The sequence below is a fragment of the Tetranychus urticae genome, chromosome 3, assembly GCF_039701765.1.
Source record: "Tetranychus urticae isolate SD_2017Ah chromosome 3, NJAU_TeUrti_SD_1.0, whole genome shotgun sequence".
Taxonomy (NCBI): Eukaryota; Metazoa; Arthropoda; class Arachnida; order Trombidiformes; family Tetranychidae; genus Tetranychus; species Tetranychus urticae.
In genome coordinates this window covers 15248004-15266290 of record NC_142960.1, presented here as the reverse complement: position 1 = coordinate 15266290, position 18287 = coordinate 15248004, and the positions used below count along the sequence as shown (strand labels likewise).

Sequence of the window (18287 nt, the reverse complement as noted above, 5' to 3'; positions counted from 1 at the left end):
AAGCCACTCCATAAAATATCATCTCTCATTTTATCATTTTTAGCATCGAAATAAAATTCTGTTCAAAAATATCTTCATTCAAGTAATTTTTCATTCTGTATTACTCTCGTTGTAACTTCATATTGGACACAAACAGCAAGAGAATGTGGTTAACTTACAGTTTCATGAACGATTGTAAAGCGACAATCTCGAATAATGGATTTAAATTTTTTACCATTAGCATAACCAGCTTCCTTCATGTTAAACTGGCTCCTGGAAACTAGCTTTGAGTGGACATTACATTACCTTGTAAACAGGCTGGTGAAGGAGAAACCATGACTTGAAGGCTTCATTTTTTTCTTCATAGTGAATATAATTAAGTCTCAAAACATGAGATAATCTGCAAGCTAAATTTTTGAAATGTTGATTCATTAATTTGCTGTTCAATTTTTCAATTCAAAATAACCCATTAAAGCCGATGAATGAGGAAACACGAGTAAAGTATAGTTGTTTGATTTTATTGTCATTAAACAAAAGATCAGTTACTATTTAAGTCTCCGTTAACAATCACGTATTATAAGCTGATATTAATATTTAAGGAAATGTTTTGATTGCAGTGAAATTAAGCTCGGAGTGTTTTGATGTATTTGAGTGAGTAAATGTCTAATGTTAATGGTCATGATCAAATTTATTAGGATCACGGATAAATGGTTAGATGAAAAAACGACAAATTAAGGTTATATTTTTAGTCAACTTTTTATGGAGAGTCAAATCATGAGAAACACAAACCAGCTAAAGTCTAATGAAAAACGATTACATAGGAATGGCTTATATGAAATAATAAGAAAAAAGGCGGTGAACAAGTCGATCTAAAGATATCAGAATTAATCAAAGAATTAAAATTCGATTGAAGGATGAATCTGAGAGTTTGAAACTGAAAATTTTCTACAAAAATCAAGCAAGAAAAAGCGAGAAAAGATTAATGATTAGAATGATAATAGAGAAGGAGAAAGGTTGTGAAAATAAAAGATTGACAAAGTTGACTAATTGATGATTTATGATAAATTGAAAGATTGATAAGAGCAAAAATAGGAGATTTTTGACTTCTCCAGCAGCTAGGGAACAATTAAAATTTATCTAACACCTTGACTCTCCATACATTCCATAGATTTTATAAAACAATTCAGCAAGCGTTTTTTCATTTTACTTTCTTTTGGCGAAAATTGCACGTGAATTTGAGTGTTGAGGAGGGCCAACTCGTGGATAAAGATGAAGATGATAGGATGTTAGTAAAATAGTCTTTTCCTGATATAATGGTTTAGGATCAGTGTTTTTTCTTCCAATCAGTCATTCAGGTACTCCCATTTCAGTTTTGCTCATCGAGTAGCAAAAAAATGTTTGTGTTGAGATAAAAAACATACAAGATCAATTATTAAACAATTCCCTGTCGTTCATTTGTATCACATCAGCTTGCGAGGGATAATAGACTTCAGTCCACAACCTCAAATCACTAACCTCAGCTGAGGGAGTCACAATCTGCAATGAAAAAGGATAAAATGGTTAGAATTGTTTGAAACCAGAAAAAGGTTTTTTTAAATGCTTCAATTTGTGATTTAAATGCAATTAAGAATTATATTAAATTACAAGCACCTTGAAAAGGTTGATAAACGCCTGTAATTTTCTAATTGCTTTAATACACAAATTGGGAGACATTAAAGAGCATGGCGAATCTAATCGACTAATTATGCCGATCGTTTTGCAATACACCAATATTTACAAATTTAATAATAAAAGCATATTGAAATGTGTCTTACATGATCGTCTCCTTCTCTTGGTGAAAAATCTTTGTTAATAAATCGATCCTTCATTGAATCGAGATAAGACCAGAGACTAGGGGATCGCAGATAAACATTTTTTCTCACTCTATCTGCTATGTTGTTACAAAGGAAAGTTCCAAAGAGACACGAGTATGTATGATACAGAAGACATTCCTGAAAAAAAAGATAAATTGATAATGAGTAAAATTAGAGATCTTTCGAGTGCTGAAAGATTATTCTTAGAATGGACATCATAATTCAAAATACTGAATTTCATGCACCCATCTAAACCAAATAAAATAGATGCCATAAGTTGTGTTTTGTGTAAAAAGATGCGATGACGAGATATTTTAATAAATATAGACTCTAATATATAAAAAGAATCAGTCACCGATTATAAAATGAAAAATCTAATAGCACTAACTCACAAAGATACACTAACAGATAAAATGATGCCCTAATTGAAATTCAATTTAATTAGTAAGCTTCCGATAGAAAGTTGAACTGAAAGCAAGTTTTTTTGTGTAAAAATTTCTAACGTGGTTGAGTCACAATCGAGATTAAAGGTTCAATACTTGAAGAGATATGATTAAATCAAAGATTAAAGAATATAAAAACATACTAACCAAAAAGAAGGTATTAAACTCGAAGGCTTTTGGATCTTGAACGATCATCTGATGAATACTATCAAGCCACTGTAGGAAAATTGGACACTTTTCATAAGGATCGTCAAAGTCAGCATTCACAGCATTTCTATCTGCAAATTTATGGCCAAACTCTAGCCATTCTTTCTCAACAAGAACTCTAAATCCTTCATAAGTTCGATAAAAAGGATCCATCATAAGTTGAACTAAAGATACAAGTTGAGGCGTTCTATCCCATCCGTCTGAACAATGAACTAGAACAGAACGTTCATCTGCAATTGCTTCAACAATATTAATAGATGATTTAAGCAAACACGACAGGTAAAACAACCATTTAGAATTATTAAGAACTGTGTACCAACTGCAGAGAAAAAAAATGAAAATTAGATAACGTTTAAACAATTAAAAAATTCAAACATTGATTTAACAAAATTCAAACTTACGTTTCGGAATACGTTTCGTAATCACTAAGGAGACGTAAGGAGTTAAAGCTTTTTCTAATACTGTGTATATTGGCTAAGCCCATGAATTGTATTTCACACCAAGGATAATATTCGACACACTCACAACCACCACCTTTTGCACGATTGATCATAGCTGCTGTATACGATCGAGCGTCAACAACCAACAGTTTCTTTTCACTACTAGATTCCTGATTATTAAAGGTAATATCTTCCACCATGTCAGCATCCGACTCAAGGCTGGAATCGCCAGTGGGATCTCCTTGATTAGCTTCTTGAAAAGGTGCGATATTTGCTCCATCGATAACATCTTGACCACCTTGGGCATTAGCGTCTGGAATCACCTCTTGACCTTGTGATTCTTGGTTATTGGCAGCATTGGCAGCATTGGCATTATTTCTATTTGATAAATTCATTGAATTTTTGACTATCAAAAAAGCAAAATTTTCATCCATATCACAGCGAGAGCCCCACCACCCAACATAGGGTTGACTACATCTGGCAATAACACAACCATTTTTAAAGTATCTCCAACTAATAGCCGGCAGTCGACCTTGATAGCGGAAATTGGAAATGGTTTTAACATTATCATCATTGATATCAGCTGGAACAATTAAATATCGAGGATAACTAGAACAGAGTTCAAAATTTTGATTAGCAGTTGAAATCCTCCAACGAGGTTTGCTTTCTTTCAAATCTTCGTTAGATGTCTCACCGGCAGATGTATTGTCAATTTGGAAAGTGAGATCCTTGTGAAATCCAAGTCTAATGTACTCAAAATAGGTCAATGATTCTTCAACTTTACTAGGATTATTTAAATAAAGTGACTGAACTTTTGAAGTGAGCGGTGTTCTTATACGCGCATTAATCCAACTTAACCTTTCAACTGAGTAACAAAGCTCTTGGCCATTTTCTCTAGCTAGAGGTTGGTGTCGATTCTGGTGTTGATTTTGTTGTTGGTGTCTCTGTTCTTCTGAAGGTGGTGAAGGAGAAGGTGGTGGTGGTGATGGTGATGGTGATTCATGTGGCGATCTTGGTCTCAACTTCTGGTGTAATAGTACATTGTTATCTTCTACTCCTATCAGTTCCTGCTTAGCTTCGGTTACTAAATCATCTTCTGCATCTTCTTCTTCGAGATTATGTTGCTCTAATTGATTACATATATCACTAAGTTTATCATCATGGCTTTTTCGTTGGGGTTGATTTAATGTAGAGTCTTTTTTGTGATTGCCATTCTCAATTCCATCTTGATCAAGTTGCTGCTGTGGTTGCTCCCTTGTTGCTTCTTCAATGGTGGTTTGATTATGTTTTTGATCCACTAAAACTTCATCTTCTTTCGAGGGTTCAGCATTAGGTTTCAGAGCTTTAGCGTGTAGGGCACTATAATACTTGAAAGCAAATATGTTGTCCAGGTTTCTAAGCTCAGCAACAGCTTCTGTAAGCCTTTTATACCAGTAAACACATTCCGATGATGTCTCAAAATTACAGATAAAGTGGCGACATTGTTTTGTAAAGATGCTTAGTCCATTGTAATTCCTCAAGATTTCGTCAATCAATCCAATGGGTATACTCGCGATATTATCATCACTAAAGCACAATACCAACCTGTAGTCAGTCAACACAAGGGTCCCGCCGGTTGTTTTACCATTCTCCAATTCAACTTCACCAATAAGTAAGGGTAAATTCATCATAATTAAGTTTAATTCAGCTTGATAGTCGGGATAGGGGAACAGTAACTGCTGTTTCAACACCCGCTCCGGAATTGATTTAATCCAATCCGTGGTTGGGCCGTTATAAAGAGAGATGTTTACTCTCTCTTTCACTTTCTCTGAAAAAACACACTTTTAATCCTCGCTTACTTTTCCTCCCCTATCACTCACCTAAATCAATAGGATCACAATTAAGGTCCAAGAGAAGGTTATAATAACTAGTTAACCAATAAAGATGAAATTGACCGGAAAACAATGATCCTAATTGGCTGACACAATTTAGTAAAAAAACTAAAAACAAAAAGACAATCACAAAAATATCTAACACAAAAAAGCAAATGTTATCTAATAGCTCTCTAGATGGAGCCTGTTTTAATCATACTTCATAACAAATTTTTAGCGGCATCTTAAAACACTCAAACTGCTTAATCAAATCAATAAAAATCAACAATTTACTCGATCAGTTTATCAAGTAACGGGACCATTTGCTCGATAAACTGCTCCATAACCCCATTCCTTCAAAATTGAAATCATTTCGCTTATCTGAATTCTTATTGTTTTAATTTTTTTCCTGTGTTTTTTTATTTTAAGTCAATGATGGTTATTTAGTGCACTCAATCAGAGAAACATCATTTACAATGAATTATAACGTAATATTGATTCTAGTGATCCGATTTTATCTTTGTTATAGTGTTTTAAATCTACAAACAATCAACACAACTAGATATGATAAACCAGTTGAAAGGTTGGTTCCATTTTGATTATCGAGTCATTCACAGATGCATCATTAAGCTTGGAAAACATTGGTTTTCTTGACTGAAAGACGGATGACAATTTTAAAGCAAACCCCTTGCATTAATACTTACAAAAGATAACAAAAGATTAATCAATTTAATTGATGTTTACCGGCCTATCAAAGGAAGAGTAATTTGCTTAACCTTTTCTAAATAATCTAATCTTTACAAAGTATTATCAACGAAAGGATTACAAGAGTTTACCATTAGGAAACTACCTTAATCTTTAATTTAATTTGACTTGATCAGACAATGTTGAATCAAGCTTTGCCCAGTCATTGTCTTGTTTCTAATTTTTTGCATTACTTAAATGAATTTCGTCAAAGTTTGAATTAAAAACAAATCGATGAATCCATCATTACATGATTTAATCGTAATGATTAATGATTAAACCATTTGGCTATTGATTGGAATATGATTAATTAAAGTTAAATATGAAATAGACTGATGAATGAAATCCAAATGAGCGAAAACACTAGCATAATTAGTTATATGCTGCGATCCACATGGAGGATATGAAGCAGATACTACACCTTGGATATAACTTATATCATTCTCTGTCCAAATTAAAGGTCCACCTGAGTCACCAGAACATGAAACGGATCCATTGGCATTAGAAGTACAAAGATTGAAACCTGGATGGTAAGCGCCAGGTTGGTTTGAAGCCAGACACACTTGATCAGTAAGTGTGAATAAATTTGCCGAATACAATATATCTGGAAACTGACCAGTTTCCATTGCACCAAAGCCGATCAATGTGACTGGTTGCCCAAGAGGATTCAAAGTGATGGGTAGTCTAATTGTTGCATTAGGCCGAGGATCAGGTTGGTCCAATAGTATAACAGCGATATCTTGTTTAATATTAACTGGACCTGTAAAATTGAAACCTGGATGGACCATATAAGACTTAATTTTGAAGGTTAAATCGTTATTATGAATAAATGGTGTATTACGATAGTTGGGTAAAATACGAGCTCCGGTAATAAGGTCGACGCTAAAGAAATACAAAGTGTTAGAAAGCTAATAAAGGAAACTTGTGAGTGTAAACTTGATATGGCCAAACAATTGCATTTGTGTTTGACAAGCAAGACAACTCTGTCGGTATGGTCAACCGCATATAATACGTAGTATCGAACCTGTGACCTCTGGATACAGAACCAGACATCTTAGCCACAGGAGCGTATCTCACACTATTATCTCGAGTAATCATTTGAAACTTACGATTTTAAACAATGAGCTGCTGTTAACACGAATTGCCTTGCTATTAAGGCTCCACCACATCCGAGCATGTATCCCGTAAAGGGAACTTCCCATTGGATAGAAACATAATAAGGATATTTGCCTGGTTCGGCCGGAATACCTTTGGCAATTTTTTCTTGGTGTTCTGTTGAATCCTCTATGTCTGTTAATGATATAAGCTTTGTATATAAAATCATCATTAAAACTGTATAGCAAATCATTATGATATGATTATGATGATTATAATAAAATTAAACCAACATAACATTTGAGAAAACAGATTTCTTTATTTATTAATGTTGAAACAGTTGAAAAGTCTCAAACATCTACCCAGGTTGATTGGTGTTGGCAATATAAATTTGATATTTAGATGTAAATTCACAGAAATTAGATGTTATAATATTTCCAAGCTGTTAAACAGTCCAATCAAGAAAATTAATTGCGTTGATCAAATGTACTTCAAGTTGCTGTTAGTTGCTTGATATTGAGATGGAAAATCTAAGAAATTAGAAGATTTTGTGTTTTTTAGTAATTGATAATTCTCAATAATTGATCATTCCTTAGACTATAGTTGCTAATTTAGGTTTCCAGCATTAAAAAATGCCAGCAAATTGTCTGGTTAAAACTGGAGATTCAAAGGGTGAATTAACTGTTTGCTCAGGTGCGCCAACTAACTGTTAACCTAAATTTTAAGATGTAAGCTTATTAATAAATATGACAATATTTTAAAGAAATGTCTTGGAAAATGAAGAATAGATTTTAATTTTAATTTTTTTCACAGCATTGAAATTTGTGGATCAATGTTTTTGCTTGCCTGGTGGTTGAATCCATTTTTGCTTTGGATGAACAATAAGGACAAACGGCAAAGGGTTAATGATGATTCCGAATGAGTCAGAAGAGCAAAAGCAAGTTGAAAAGCAAAGAAATGCTTCAACAAATGAAACCAGTGACCAAATTAACGGAAAGGCGGTTTAACAAAAGAGTTTATATCTGCCAAGAGCGTTTTGTTTTCCTCTGATTGTTGAGATCATTTGCTATTCAATATTATTCAAGTGAAACAACTTCATTTCTGGTTGGTGATGGATCCAGACACAATCATCTTATCCTTCTGAGGAGAAGTTTTAATTTAAAAATTTACAGGTTACCAGTGTTTCTGTGTTGATGTTGAATTTTTGTCAACTTGTTCAGTTTTCAAATGGAAACATAATGATAGTAAACCTTTTCTTGATTTTAATTTAATTTAATTTTATGTGTCAAATGAACGACTAAATTATCTACAAATTTTAATTTATGTGTTTTCATTATACCCGATCTTCAACTGTTGTTACATCTTAAACTTACACTCATGAAAATCTCTCATTGAAATTATCCAAGGAAATGATTTTTCTAACGAAACCAATCTATCTGAAGCTTATTAAAGTGTATATAATCATGTTCATCGCAGTTACGGTTTATTTTAACAATGTAAGTATATTTTCCTCCATGTTGATCAATTTTCTGAACATTATCTGCGCTTATTGCAGATCATTGTTGCTGGAGGCCGAAGCTTGGGAAACAAGAAGAAGGTTGTAATTATCGGAGAAATGGCTGATATGTATGATTTCCTTGCCAATTCCAGTCATGATTCGGACCAATCAGATGTATCATCACCCTACATTGATCCATCAGAAGATTATGATGACAATCGATGGCATCGATATCCGTCAAGATACACCAAAAGACGTGGTCAAACTCATCAGAAAAGTGTGTTTGTCCCAGTCGCTGCTTATTCAGTTACACATAGCCGAGTTCCTGGACCATCTAGACATGGTTCAATAAAACGCATGAAACATTGTAAGTTGTGAGACCAAAAAGACTAAATAGGTTGGACTAATATTGTTGTCCTTTTGGTTTTCAGTTAAAGATCGTCATTCCATGATGTATCCATCAGCATCGACTCCTGGACGAACAACTGAAAGTGCAGTTTATGGCTATCTCAATAGACCTGAAATTGTTGAATTTCGAGGTCAATATTTCTATGGACCCAATCCAGTTCCTTCTGCCAGTAGTTTACACGCAACTGCAGCCAGCTCTGAACAACCACTGATAGCACCTCCTGCCATAACTGGACATAAAAATACTCAACGGACAGGTAATTGTGTAATTACGATTTCAATTGCTGTTGTTTTTCTTGGTTTCTCTGTGAGATTAACTTTTGTTGGGCCTTTCATTTAATAAAATTTTCTCTTCTCTCAACCAGGAATCGGACCTGGAGGTCTACTCTTAGCAACATTGCCACTCGTTTTAGCGCCAATGTTGAGTTATTTATTTACTCCGATGATAATTCCAGTAACAGCTACAATTGCCGCTGGTCGAAGACGCCGAAGGAAGCGTGATGAACCACAACTTAATACATCTTTACCAACAGTTGAATATACTTTAATGGAAGAGCCTAATGTTATTCCGTTGATTGACTTGACTAAACAAAATGTTTCAGAAAAAGAAACAACTAAACAAAATAGAACTGAAAATGATGAATGGAACAAAATGGAGTCCAGTAATCAACAATTGAGGGTTGTTAAGGTGAGACTTGATTGTTTGGTATTTATTGATTTGTTCAGTAAATTGACATTTCATCTTATCCAATTTAGATCGTTGCTGATTTCCTACAGAAGGTCCATTTCAATGAGAAAGACAGAGACAAAGCAATGGCTAATTATTTACAATGTGACGGTTTGTTAACATCAAATGACCATTGTTTAGAGCGTCTTGGCTGCGAGTTTAGTGACCCAAGTAACAAAGAAGCCCCAATGTTGGACAGATCAGTGACATCAATGTATGTGTACCAAGGTAACAACTTGAAAATAACCAATTTAATCGCAATTTTCTTTCCATTGCAGCATTTTGAGTCACATCTTGGCGAATAACTTTATCAGCTTGAAATTTAAAGAAACCCTCAAAATTGCGGCCATTTATGGAAAGGATAATCCAGGTAAATGTTTCAAGTACAGATGCAGCAAGATAAAGGAACCAATTCCAGTGATGAAACCAAGAAAATAATTTAAACTTCCTCTCATCTTATAATTAACTCATTTCTTTTCATCCAATTCACAATCCATATCAACCTGACTAATCATTATTGTCATCATTAATTTAAAAACCATGTCCTTTGATACCAAACAAACACACACAAAAAAAATGAATTAGATTAAAGAAAATAAAAGAAAGCAAATTTCTTGTGTAGTTTTTTCTTCTTTAATTTGCCAAATTTGATGCCAACCCATTGCAGACCACTGGATAATCAGATTCATTCAATAAATGAGATAAATGCAAGACTGGTAACCATGAAAACTAAATGTCCATTGAGTGTAAAAAATTGGGTTAATCGGAAGCAAAGTAAAGTCTTCCATTTTTTACTCGCAGCTTCAATCTTTACAATTGTTCCTATTAATATATTGTTTGCCAGGAAATCAAATAATTTTGATTGTTAATCTTCTCCTTGGTTGAATCTCCATGTTATTGTCAGGAACCTTGAAATGAGAAAAGAAGAAGAAGAAAAAAAGTAAATCAAAATAAGTGAATAACATCATTTTGTTTCAATAATACAAAACTTAAGGGTTTGGGTTTTGTGCTTTTATGCTTATTCTTACATTTGGATGGTTAGACATTAATTTAGGAATGAAAGATTAAATAAAACTTTTCATGGTTAGTGAGAAAACCGAAAATCTGATTGTTTAGGAACAATTTTTCACATTCAATCTGTTAAACTCACAATATATCAACAAACAAGGTGAAAAAAAGAGGCCTGAAAAAAAAGAGGAATCAAAAAATTCTGTCATGTCCTTTGACACAAAACGCATTCACTACAAGAAAAGTGAAGGAAAAAAATTCAACATCTAGCCAACCATGTACATGTTTCTCAGACTATGATGATGCTTTTGTTATTGTTTATAATGACGATGATGATGATGAGGAGGAAAAAAAAGATGAAGAGAGAGAGAAACTCATGACTTCCCTTCTCATCCATCCATAGGGATCTGGAATAATACTCAATGCTCTTTGCACCCTGGAGACATGTTAAAAGCCACCACCAAGAAGGATATAATTGAAGAGGAAAGTTATTAAGTTTCCTCAAGTAAGTGCAAAAGAGGGTTGAGATGAAGATGATGATGAGGATAATTGTGGTTGTGGTTGTGATGAGAAAGAAATGCCTGTGATCTATCAGGGAGAAGAGTTGAACCATGTCAAGTGATGAATTGGAGTTAATGAAAAGAGTATAAAAAAGATGAAGTGAAATGAGAGGAAAAAGCTTGAAGCATCTGCAAAATAATATTATGCTCATAAGTTTGTCTTCATCATCATCATCATGTTTGTCTTTCATGATCAATAATTTGAAAAGCTTAAAGTTGATCATAAAATGAGTCTTAACTGAAGTTTACTTTTATGAATAAATGATTTCTCAATGAACACTAATTCCTGAGTCCAAAAGACTCAATATTAAAATTCAATTGATCAATGTTGGTTAAAATGTTGAAATTTGTAGATAACTCATGATGAAATTTTAAAAGGTTCAATGAAAAAAAACAAGTAAAAAACATGAATAAAACAACAACATCATTTAGAGTTATCGGTTGATTGCTGAAAAGATGGTAACAACCAAAAAAATGATAATAACCACACGTTCCGATAATAATAATAATCAAGGTTGCTGATCAATCTGTGATCAGATTTTTTCTTCATGCTTACTGTTTATATCAATTTTTCATCATCATCTTTTTTTGCTCATTTCATTCATTGAATTTTCCTGTTCACTTGTAACCATTATAATAGATGAACTAATCATAATGAAGAGTGAACAATCTGAACAAATAGAAGCAATGTTTAGCTAATTAAAAGCGATTCCCTGGTAATCAATTTTTTCCACTCACAATTTGTCCATAATAATGGTTAAACAATAAACTAATACAATAACGAGTCTGATTAATAAAGTCCGAATAACAATCAACATGGAAACAAATGATGATGATGTTAATCAGAAAGAGATATTCTTCAAACTAAACTGATTAGTTTCATCGTTTAACATGAAAGTGTAACAATAATAAGGTTAATAGATGATTAAATGATTTAACTTGCTCAGTCTCTTGAAGATTTGAAAATACAATTTTTAACCGTTTCTGCTGCTGCTCTTTAATGCCTGTCAATAACTGTTGGTTTCATCATGTTCATCATGATTATCATCCAATGATGTTTCATAAATGATTGTAACCTAGAAGTACGCACAAGAATCATGAAAATGAATTGGCCATGCTTGGTGAAGAGATGTGACCAGTTTAAATGAGTCCACCTGACACTCACTTAATCCTCATCTCGCCATCTTCCCCTAAACTCCCCCTGACTCGTGGAAGGCTATTATCCACAGGAGGTTATCATGCAATTGAACAGCAAACAAGTTTACATGAACAAATGCAAGAAATGATAATCATGTGAAAATGCAAACCTAGATTTTCCTCCAAATTTTCAAGTGCTTCTTTCATGATGACTGTGGTGATTAAAGAGATGAAAAGTATCACGTTGATGGGATTTCATTGAAACTGTGAAACAATAAGGTTCAAATAGCTTGAGAAGGTCAATATTGATCAAATTTTGAGGATTAACAGTTCAATGGATGGATGGCTGTCTATCTGAATTAAAGCAGATTAAATTGTTGAAGAAGATCACGTTGATTTTCACTGATCAACTGATTCAATTACTATTAGCTTTGGTGAATATTTCAAGTAATCATTTTGAATATCCTCTTCAACCCTCTTTACGCCCTTAACACATTGTTCATGAACAACTTGTGTAACATAACATTTACATAAATATTTATCATGTAAATGCTCAATGCTCATGTTTGGTGAAATTTGTGTAAATTTACTTTAAACTGATTGAATGGGTTGATCACTGACGGTCTGAATACTGAAGGTAAAGACATTTTACACCTAAAACTGACCAACTTGATGTTCATTTTTATAGTCATTGTAGTCATCGATATCATGGACATGATTGCTTTTGATGGAAACCTGTCAAGAATCAAATTTAACCTTTCACGGAAACAAATTAGACCAGAAATAAAATATCAATCAGTGAAAGTGAGTTTCATGGATGCTGATTGTTATCATTAACTAGTTTCATCTTCATCATCAATCGTCATGCATGCCTGAGAACGTGATTTTTGTTGCTCTTCTTTACACTGAACCAGTGATAGTGACAAGCCTTATAAGTAGTGATGAAACATATGGAGAGTCTTGTTGATAATAAGCAATCAGTGCAATTGCCATCAAATGGTTCTTTGGGCAAAATATCTGATTCATTTGAGGATAAAAGTTATTGTCAAAGATCCTATAATAATTGTGATCATGATTGTTGAGGTAGGAAGATGATGAGAATGGTAAAAAACCTGGGCGTGGAATAAGAGATGAGATAAGGTGCTGAATAAGAGTAAAGATGATGAAAAAAAATAGAATGAGAAAAAAAGGAAATCAAAATTGCTGAGCTTAACATGAAACAAAATTGGATGAAAGTGAAAATGGTGTAACCTTATGAATATCAAAAATAAGACAACAATTGTGTGTATTGGGTTTGGGTTTGAACATTAAATGGATGAAAAGGTTTGGCTTCAAATGAATGGGAAAAAATTTCAATTTTCAATGATAGGGCTGAACAGATAGAAAGCTTTATTTACTAGTTTATCCGATGATATACACATGATCTCTTGACAGTCCATGGTATAAACATTAGTCAAATTGCTTTAAATCATGATATTATGAATGGTAAAGATAAAAAACTACTTTTGTAAATAAGAGCACAATTTACTCGATAGAAATGTTTGTTGATTTTTCCGGGTTAATTACACTTGAGATGATAATCAATGCGTGTTAATAAATCAATGGATTCAATTGCATGTTTAATCAGATAACTTACCGGCATCACATGGGTTTATAGTTGGAAATGTAGAGAACAGAAAATTTATAAATATGAATATAAATATCTACCATCAGGTCCAATCATTGGTCTACTTGATTCACCACGTTTCGTTACTTTATCAACCAGTGCAAGTCTTGAGAGAAGATAATGATTAGATTAGTATATTTTTAAGAATTAACATGATCGAAGTCGACAATTTTAAATTAAATACCTGGGACTGTAATTAGAGAAGAAAGCTCCATGTAACCTTAATTTACCTTCATGTAAATTATGATTATTATTATTACCATTGACAGAGCCATTGAGATCATTTTCAATATTTTTACGATTATTTATATTATCAATAGAATCATTTACTTTTTCATCGCCATTTTCACCATTTCGTCTCTCCATTGAATTATTATCATTATTGGTGTTATTGTTATTATTGTTATTTTTATCATCGTTGTAATCATCATCAATTAAACCAACAGCTTCTTCATCACCTGTAATCATCATAGAATCGTCATCTCCATCTTCATCTTCATTTCCATTGACATCTTCTTCATTTCTTTCTCTTTCGTATCCATCTCTCTGTCCATGTCCATGTCCTCGTCTCTGTCGATATCCATGTCCATGTCTATAACCTTCTTCCCTTTCATCATCTACTTCTGCATCTTCTTCGTCATCTTCATCTCCTTCAATGTCTTCTTCCATTTCTTTTTCTTCTCCTTCTTTTGCTTCTTCTTTTATTCCAACATTTTCATCAGCTTCACATTCTTCATCACTTTTATCTCCAGATTCAATATTATTGGAAATCTTTTTACTTGGTTTACTTTTACGGCGTCGAGATGATGATGATAATGACAGTGATAATGATAATGACGAAGACGATGACAATGAAGATGAATTTAAACATATTTTATCTCCAATATTATCTTCAATATTTGAATCTCCATTTGCATCAGAACCCATTTCTTTATTATCACAAATATTATTATTATTAATATTTTTTCTATTCATCCTTTTCATGTTCATATGCTTATGATGATAATTATTGTAATAATTAACATTATTATTATCATCATCAGCATCAGCATCATCACCATTGTTATTGTTATTATTATTGTCATCTTTATCATTGCAATTAAAGGTTGAATTGTAATTGTCCGTATTCCCACTTATATCATCACTAATCCGAGATCTTTGGTCAAATTCATCGTCTTTACTTCCATCAGTAATATCATTATTTTTATAATTATAATTACTTGAACAATTTTTCATGTCGTTCTTTCCATCATCACCATTATTATTATTATTATTGGAATTTATGTTGATATTTATATTATTGTTGTTATTATCACTTGTTAGTCTATTGCTCATGATATCGTCTTCTTCCATTGCACTTCCTTCAACACTAGAATTGCTAAGAAGACGAACTGCAGCTTTCTTTAAAAAAGACGCTGCTGAAGCCATCGACTTTTCTTTACGATTTCTTTTCAACAGTTCACGGCCACTTCCATCACTATGAAATCGAATAGTATGATGTCGAAGATTCCTTTTTTCACTAAAACCACGACCACATTCTTTACAAATGCATGGTTTATACCCTGTATGAACTCTTTCATGGCGATGAACAGAGAATATTCGATCAAATGTTTTGTCACAAAATCTACACTTGAATTGACCCGGAGCTGTTTCCTCAATATCACCAATAGGTTCAGTTATTTTACCCATTCCAATGTTTCCAATTCCATTTACATTGACATTTACATTTACATTACCAGCATTCAATGTTGCCCCTCCACTCGATGATACAGATGATATTGTACCGGTGGATAATGACGATGATGATGGTGATGATATAGATCTTGATACATTACTTGGTCCAATGTTTTGTAATTGAAATGAATTTAATCCACCAATATTTTGTTGGTGTAATTGTGATTGTTTAGGTGCTATGTTTTTTGCAAACACTGCTGCTGCGGCGGCAGCGGCTGATGCTTGTGCTGCTGATGTTGATATTGATGTTGAAGATGATGATGGCATTGGTGGGAATGATAATCCCATTGATGATGGTAATAATGATGAATGTAGAAAATTCAATGAATTTGAAATAATGTTATTTCCCAAATTATTGATGTTGTTATTATTTGAATCTGAAAATGATTCAATTTTTAAATCAATTGGTTCATCCATTGATGTCATCCTATCATGACCATTGTTATTATTTTCATCATTCTCATTATTTATATTGTTGTTTAATTTCATATTATTATTCTTCTTTCTCATCATCATCATAGACATCATCATACTATTATTTTTATCATAACTCGGGTTAACATCTTCAACTTTTGTTTTATATTGCGGTTTTAAACTTAAATTCAATCCTTGACCATCATCTTCATCAATATTTTCATCTTGATCACATTTCGATTCTTCATCTGCCTCTTCTTGTATTCCTTCATTTCCTTCGTCTTCCTCCTTAATTCCAATGTTACTTCTCCGTCGGATATCATCATTATCATTACCAATTTTATGATCATCACTATTTAAATATTGGTTCATAAAAACTAAATTTGGTTGCAAAAATGATGGCATAATCAATGAACGCGACGATTGTTGTGATTGCTGTTGATGTTGTTGAAGTTGTAGTTGTAATTGTTTTTGTAAATGTGGATGGTTATGATCTTGTAGAGAATGATGATTCTGTAGTTGAGATTTGCTTTTGATATTATTAACATTATTTTGATTTTTAATGTTGTTGTTGATGTTGTTACCATTACTGTTACTATTATTATTATTATTATTATTATTATTATTGCTATCAATTTCTTCACCATTATTAAGAATAAAATTATTCACTGACTGATCCATTGCTTTGTGTAATTGTTCATGTAATTGTAATTCACTTTTCCATTTAAATGTTGCGCCACATTTATCACAAGTTAAATTTAAATTGTTTGAATGCAATGACTGAATATGAATACTGACAGGTTCGAGACTTGGAAAAGCAAAACCACATAAACAACATTTGTACAATGAATAAGTTTGCTCGTTAACTGGATGAACACCTTCTAAAACAGATATCAAAACTTTCTCTGATTTAATTTGTAAATTTCTTGGAGATAAATCACCCTGTAAACCGAAATCAATTAATGGCAAATTTGATGCTAAATTTGAAGTATTAGCAGCTATTGATGACATTTTATCTTTATTTGCAGTACTTGTTGTTATTGGTGTTGTTGTTTTAGCTATCGTTGCAGTTGATGTTGAATTTGTTGATGTTAACAAAGATGATGCTAATGAAGGAATCAAAGATGGTGATGAAACTGATGATGGTAATGATGATGTCAATGTAGATGCTGATGATGGTAATAATGTTGTAGGTACAAACGGTATTGAATTAAGTGTAGATGTATGTGAGGCTGTAGTTGTACATGATGGATAGGAACTAAGTGAAATAGGAAATTTTAATCCATTTAGAATACTGTTTGGTTCAATTAATGAACCAGGTATTTGGAGAGGGTTATTTGTAAGAACATGTTGTGGTTGGTTGTGTTGATTGTGGAGTTGATGATGTTGAGAAATAATATCACTAGAAATACCACCGTTAAAACTTTGATCATCACAATTTTCACGAGCCTTGTTATTTTTATTATGCTTCACATTAGTATTTCCAATTGGATCGTCCATTTCTCTCAGTCTTCCAATAAGTGGTTGATCCCTACGTTGTTGTTTGTTTCTCTCACCAATACTGCTACTATTATTCAAAGCACGATTATTGTTTTGATTATCCAATCCTGTACCAATACCAGTACCAGAACCAGAACCAGAACCAGAACCAGAACCAGAAAGTGTACCAGTTCCAGAGCCAATACCAAATAATCCAACTCCACTAATAACACTAGAACCAGATTTATCGTCTACCATTTCTCGTTTCATCTTACAACTTTTTCGATTCAAAGATTTCAAGTTAAATGACTCATTTTTACCACTAGATCCGGTACTTGTATTACCAGTTCCATTCTCGGCTCCATGTTGACTTTTAATATGGAAATCCAATGTATGGTCATATTTGAAACCTTTCCCACAGGCAAAACAAACATATGGATGTTGTGTGATATGTCTCATTAGGTGTGCTTTAAGATCTACTTGGGTTGCAAACGTCTTATGACAATCAGGACAGGGAAAGCGCTTATCGTTGCGTAACATTTATTGCAAATTGTGAGAAATTAGAGTACTAAGCATTCTAAATCCTTTCCTCTCTATTGAATAAGTTTTGTAGCACAACGTCAAATAACGATAAATATTTCAATAATGTTGCATTAAAAGTAATAAAAATCTATGCATGATTGCATTTACCACTGTTAATCAAATCCAACTATAAACACTTTTAGCTGTATAGTGTAAGTTTGAGCAACAAAAAACAATTGCTTAAATCAACAATAACACTGAAGAAAAACAAGTGAAAGGGAAAGTGAAATAAAAAAGGATGTAATAAATATGAGATGAGTTTAGTTTTTCATTCACAAAACAATCCAAAAACATTACTTGTAGTTCGCACGTGTAAACATGTTAAATTGAATTCCAGATCAAGTAATTGGGTTATAAAATTGGTTGTTTCAATGATAAATCAACAATTTTGACAAACAATAACAAAATACTAAATATTGCAATGAACCTCTGGTTACCAATAGATGTCGTTCTTGCAAAAAAC

The 18287-nt window shown here is 32.8% G+C and overlaps 4 protein-coding genes across 4 annotated transcripts; 1 reads left to right on the top strand and 3 right to left on the bottom strand.

Annotated features, from left to right (window-relative positions):
• Positions 1–476: 476 nt before the first annotated feature.
• LOC107364009 (phosphatidylinositol-3,5-bisphosphate 3-phosphatase MTMR3) lies at positions 477–4665 on the bottom strand. The gene is made up of 4 exons (XM_015931283.3): positions 2884–4665; positions 2423–2801; positions 1794–1970; positions 477–1515 (listed from the first exon to the last, which is right to left on the bottom strand). The coding sequence occupies exons 1-4, from the start codon at positions 4590–4592 to the stop codon at positions 1405–1407; spliced, it is 2376 nt and encodes a 791-aa protein (XP_015786769.2). The 5' UTR covers positions 4593–4665; the 3' UTR covers positions 477–1404.
• Positions 4666–5579: 914 nt separating this feature from the next.
• On the bottom strand, positions 5580–7243 carry LOC107364010 (chymotrypsin-2-like). Its single transcript, XM_015931284.3, has 2 exons — positions 6626–7243; positions 5580–6398 (listed from the first exon to the last, which is right to left on the bottom strand). Exons 1-2 carry the CDS (start codon positions 6862–6864, stop codon positions 5792–5794), a joined length of 846 nt encoding a protein of 281 aa, XP_015786770.2. The 5' UTR covers positions 6865–7243; the 3' UTR covers positions 5580–5791.
• A 504-nt stretch (positions 7244–7747) lies between these two features.
• On the top strand, positions 7748–9854 carry LOC107363855 (uncharacterized). Its single transcript, XM_025161201.2, has 6 exons — positions 7748–8107; positions 8167–8476; positions 8541–8774; positions 8883–9205; positions 9274–9458; positions 9523–9854. Exons 1-6 carry the CDS (start codon positions 8021–8023, stop codon positions 9680–9682), a joined length of 1299 nt encoding a protein of 432 aa, XP_025016969.1. The 5' UTR covers positions 7748–8020; the 3' UTR covers positions 9683–9854.
• On the bottom strand, positions 9855–18256 carry LOC107364012 (uncharacterized). The gene is made up of 3 exons (XM_015931286.3): positions 13800–18256; positions 13586–13721; positions 9855–10152 (listed from the first exon to the last, which is right to left on the bottom strand). The coding sequence occupies exons 1-2, from the start codon at positions 17780–17782 to the stop codon at positions 13631–13633; spliced, it is 4074 nt and encodes a 1357-aa protein (XP_015786772.3). The 5' UTR covers positions 17783–18256; the 3' UTR covers positions 9855–10152; positions 13586–13630.
• Between the last annotated feature and the right edge of the window lie 31 nt (positions 18257–18287).

Bases quoted from the DNA above. Each gene is read 5' to 3' on its own strand.
- LOC107364009 (XM_015931283.3), bottom strand. From the start codon at position 4,592: ATGATGAATTTACCCTTACTTATTGGTGAAGTTGAATTGGAGAATGGT. The intron at 2,802-2,883 runs GTAAGTTTGAAT...TTTTCTCTGCAG, and splicing joins TACGAAACGTATTCCGAAAC to TTGGTACACAGTTCTTAATA. The intron at 1,971-2,422 runs GTTAGTATGTTT...CTTTTTTTTCAG, and splicing joins AGTTTAATACCTTCTTTTTG to GAATGTCTTCTGTATCATAC.
- LOC107364010 (XM_015931284.3), bottom strand. From the start codon at position 6,864: ATGATTTGCTATACAGTTTTAATGATGATTTTATATACAAAGCTTATA. The intron at 6,399-6,625 runs GTAAGTTTCAAA...GTATTTCTTTAG, and splicing joins GCAGCTCATTGTTTAAAATC to CGTCGACCTTATTACCGGAG.
- LOC107363855 (XM_025161201.2), top strand. From the start codon at position 8,021: ATGATTTTTCTAACGAAACCAATCTATCTGAAGCTTATTAAAGTGTAT. The intron at 8,477-8,540 runs GTAAGTTGTGAG...TTTGGTTTTCAG, and splicing joins AATAAAACGCATGAAACATT to TTAAAGATCGTCATTCCATG. The intron at 9,459-9,522 runs GTATGTGTACCA...TTTCCATTGCAG, and splicing joins GACAGATCAGTGACATCAAT to CATTTTGAGTCACATCTTGG.
- LOC107364012 (XM_015931286.3), bottom strand. From the start codon at position 17,782: ATGTTACGCAACGATAAGCGCTTTCCCTGTCCTGATTGTCATAAGACG. The intron at 13,722-13,799 runs GTATTTAATTTA...TCTTCTCTCAAG, and splicing joins TTCTCTAATTACAGTCCCAG to ACTTGCACTGGTTGATAAAG.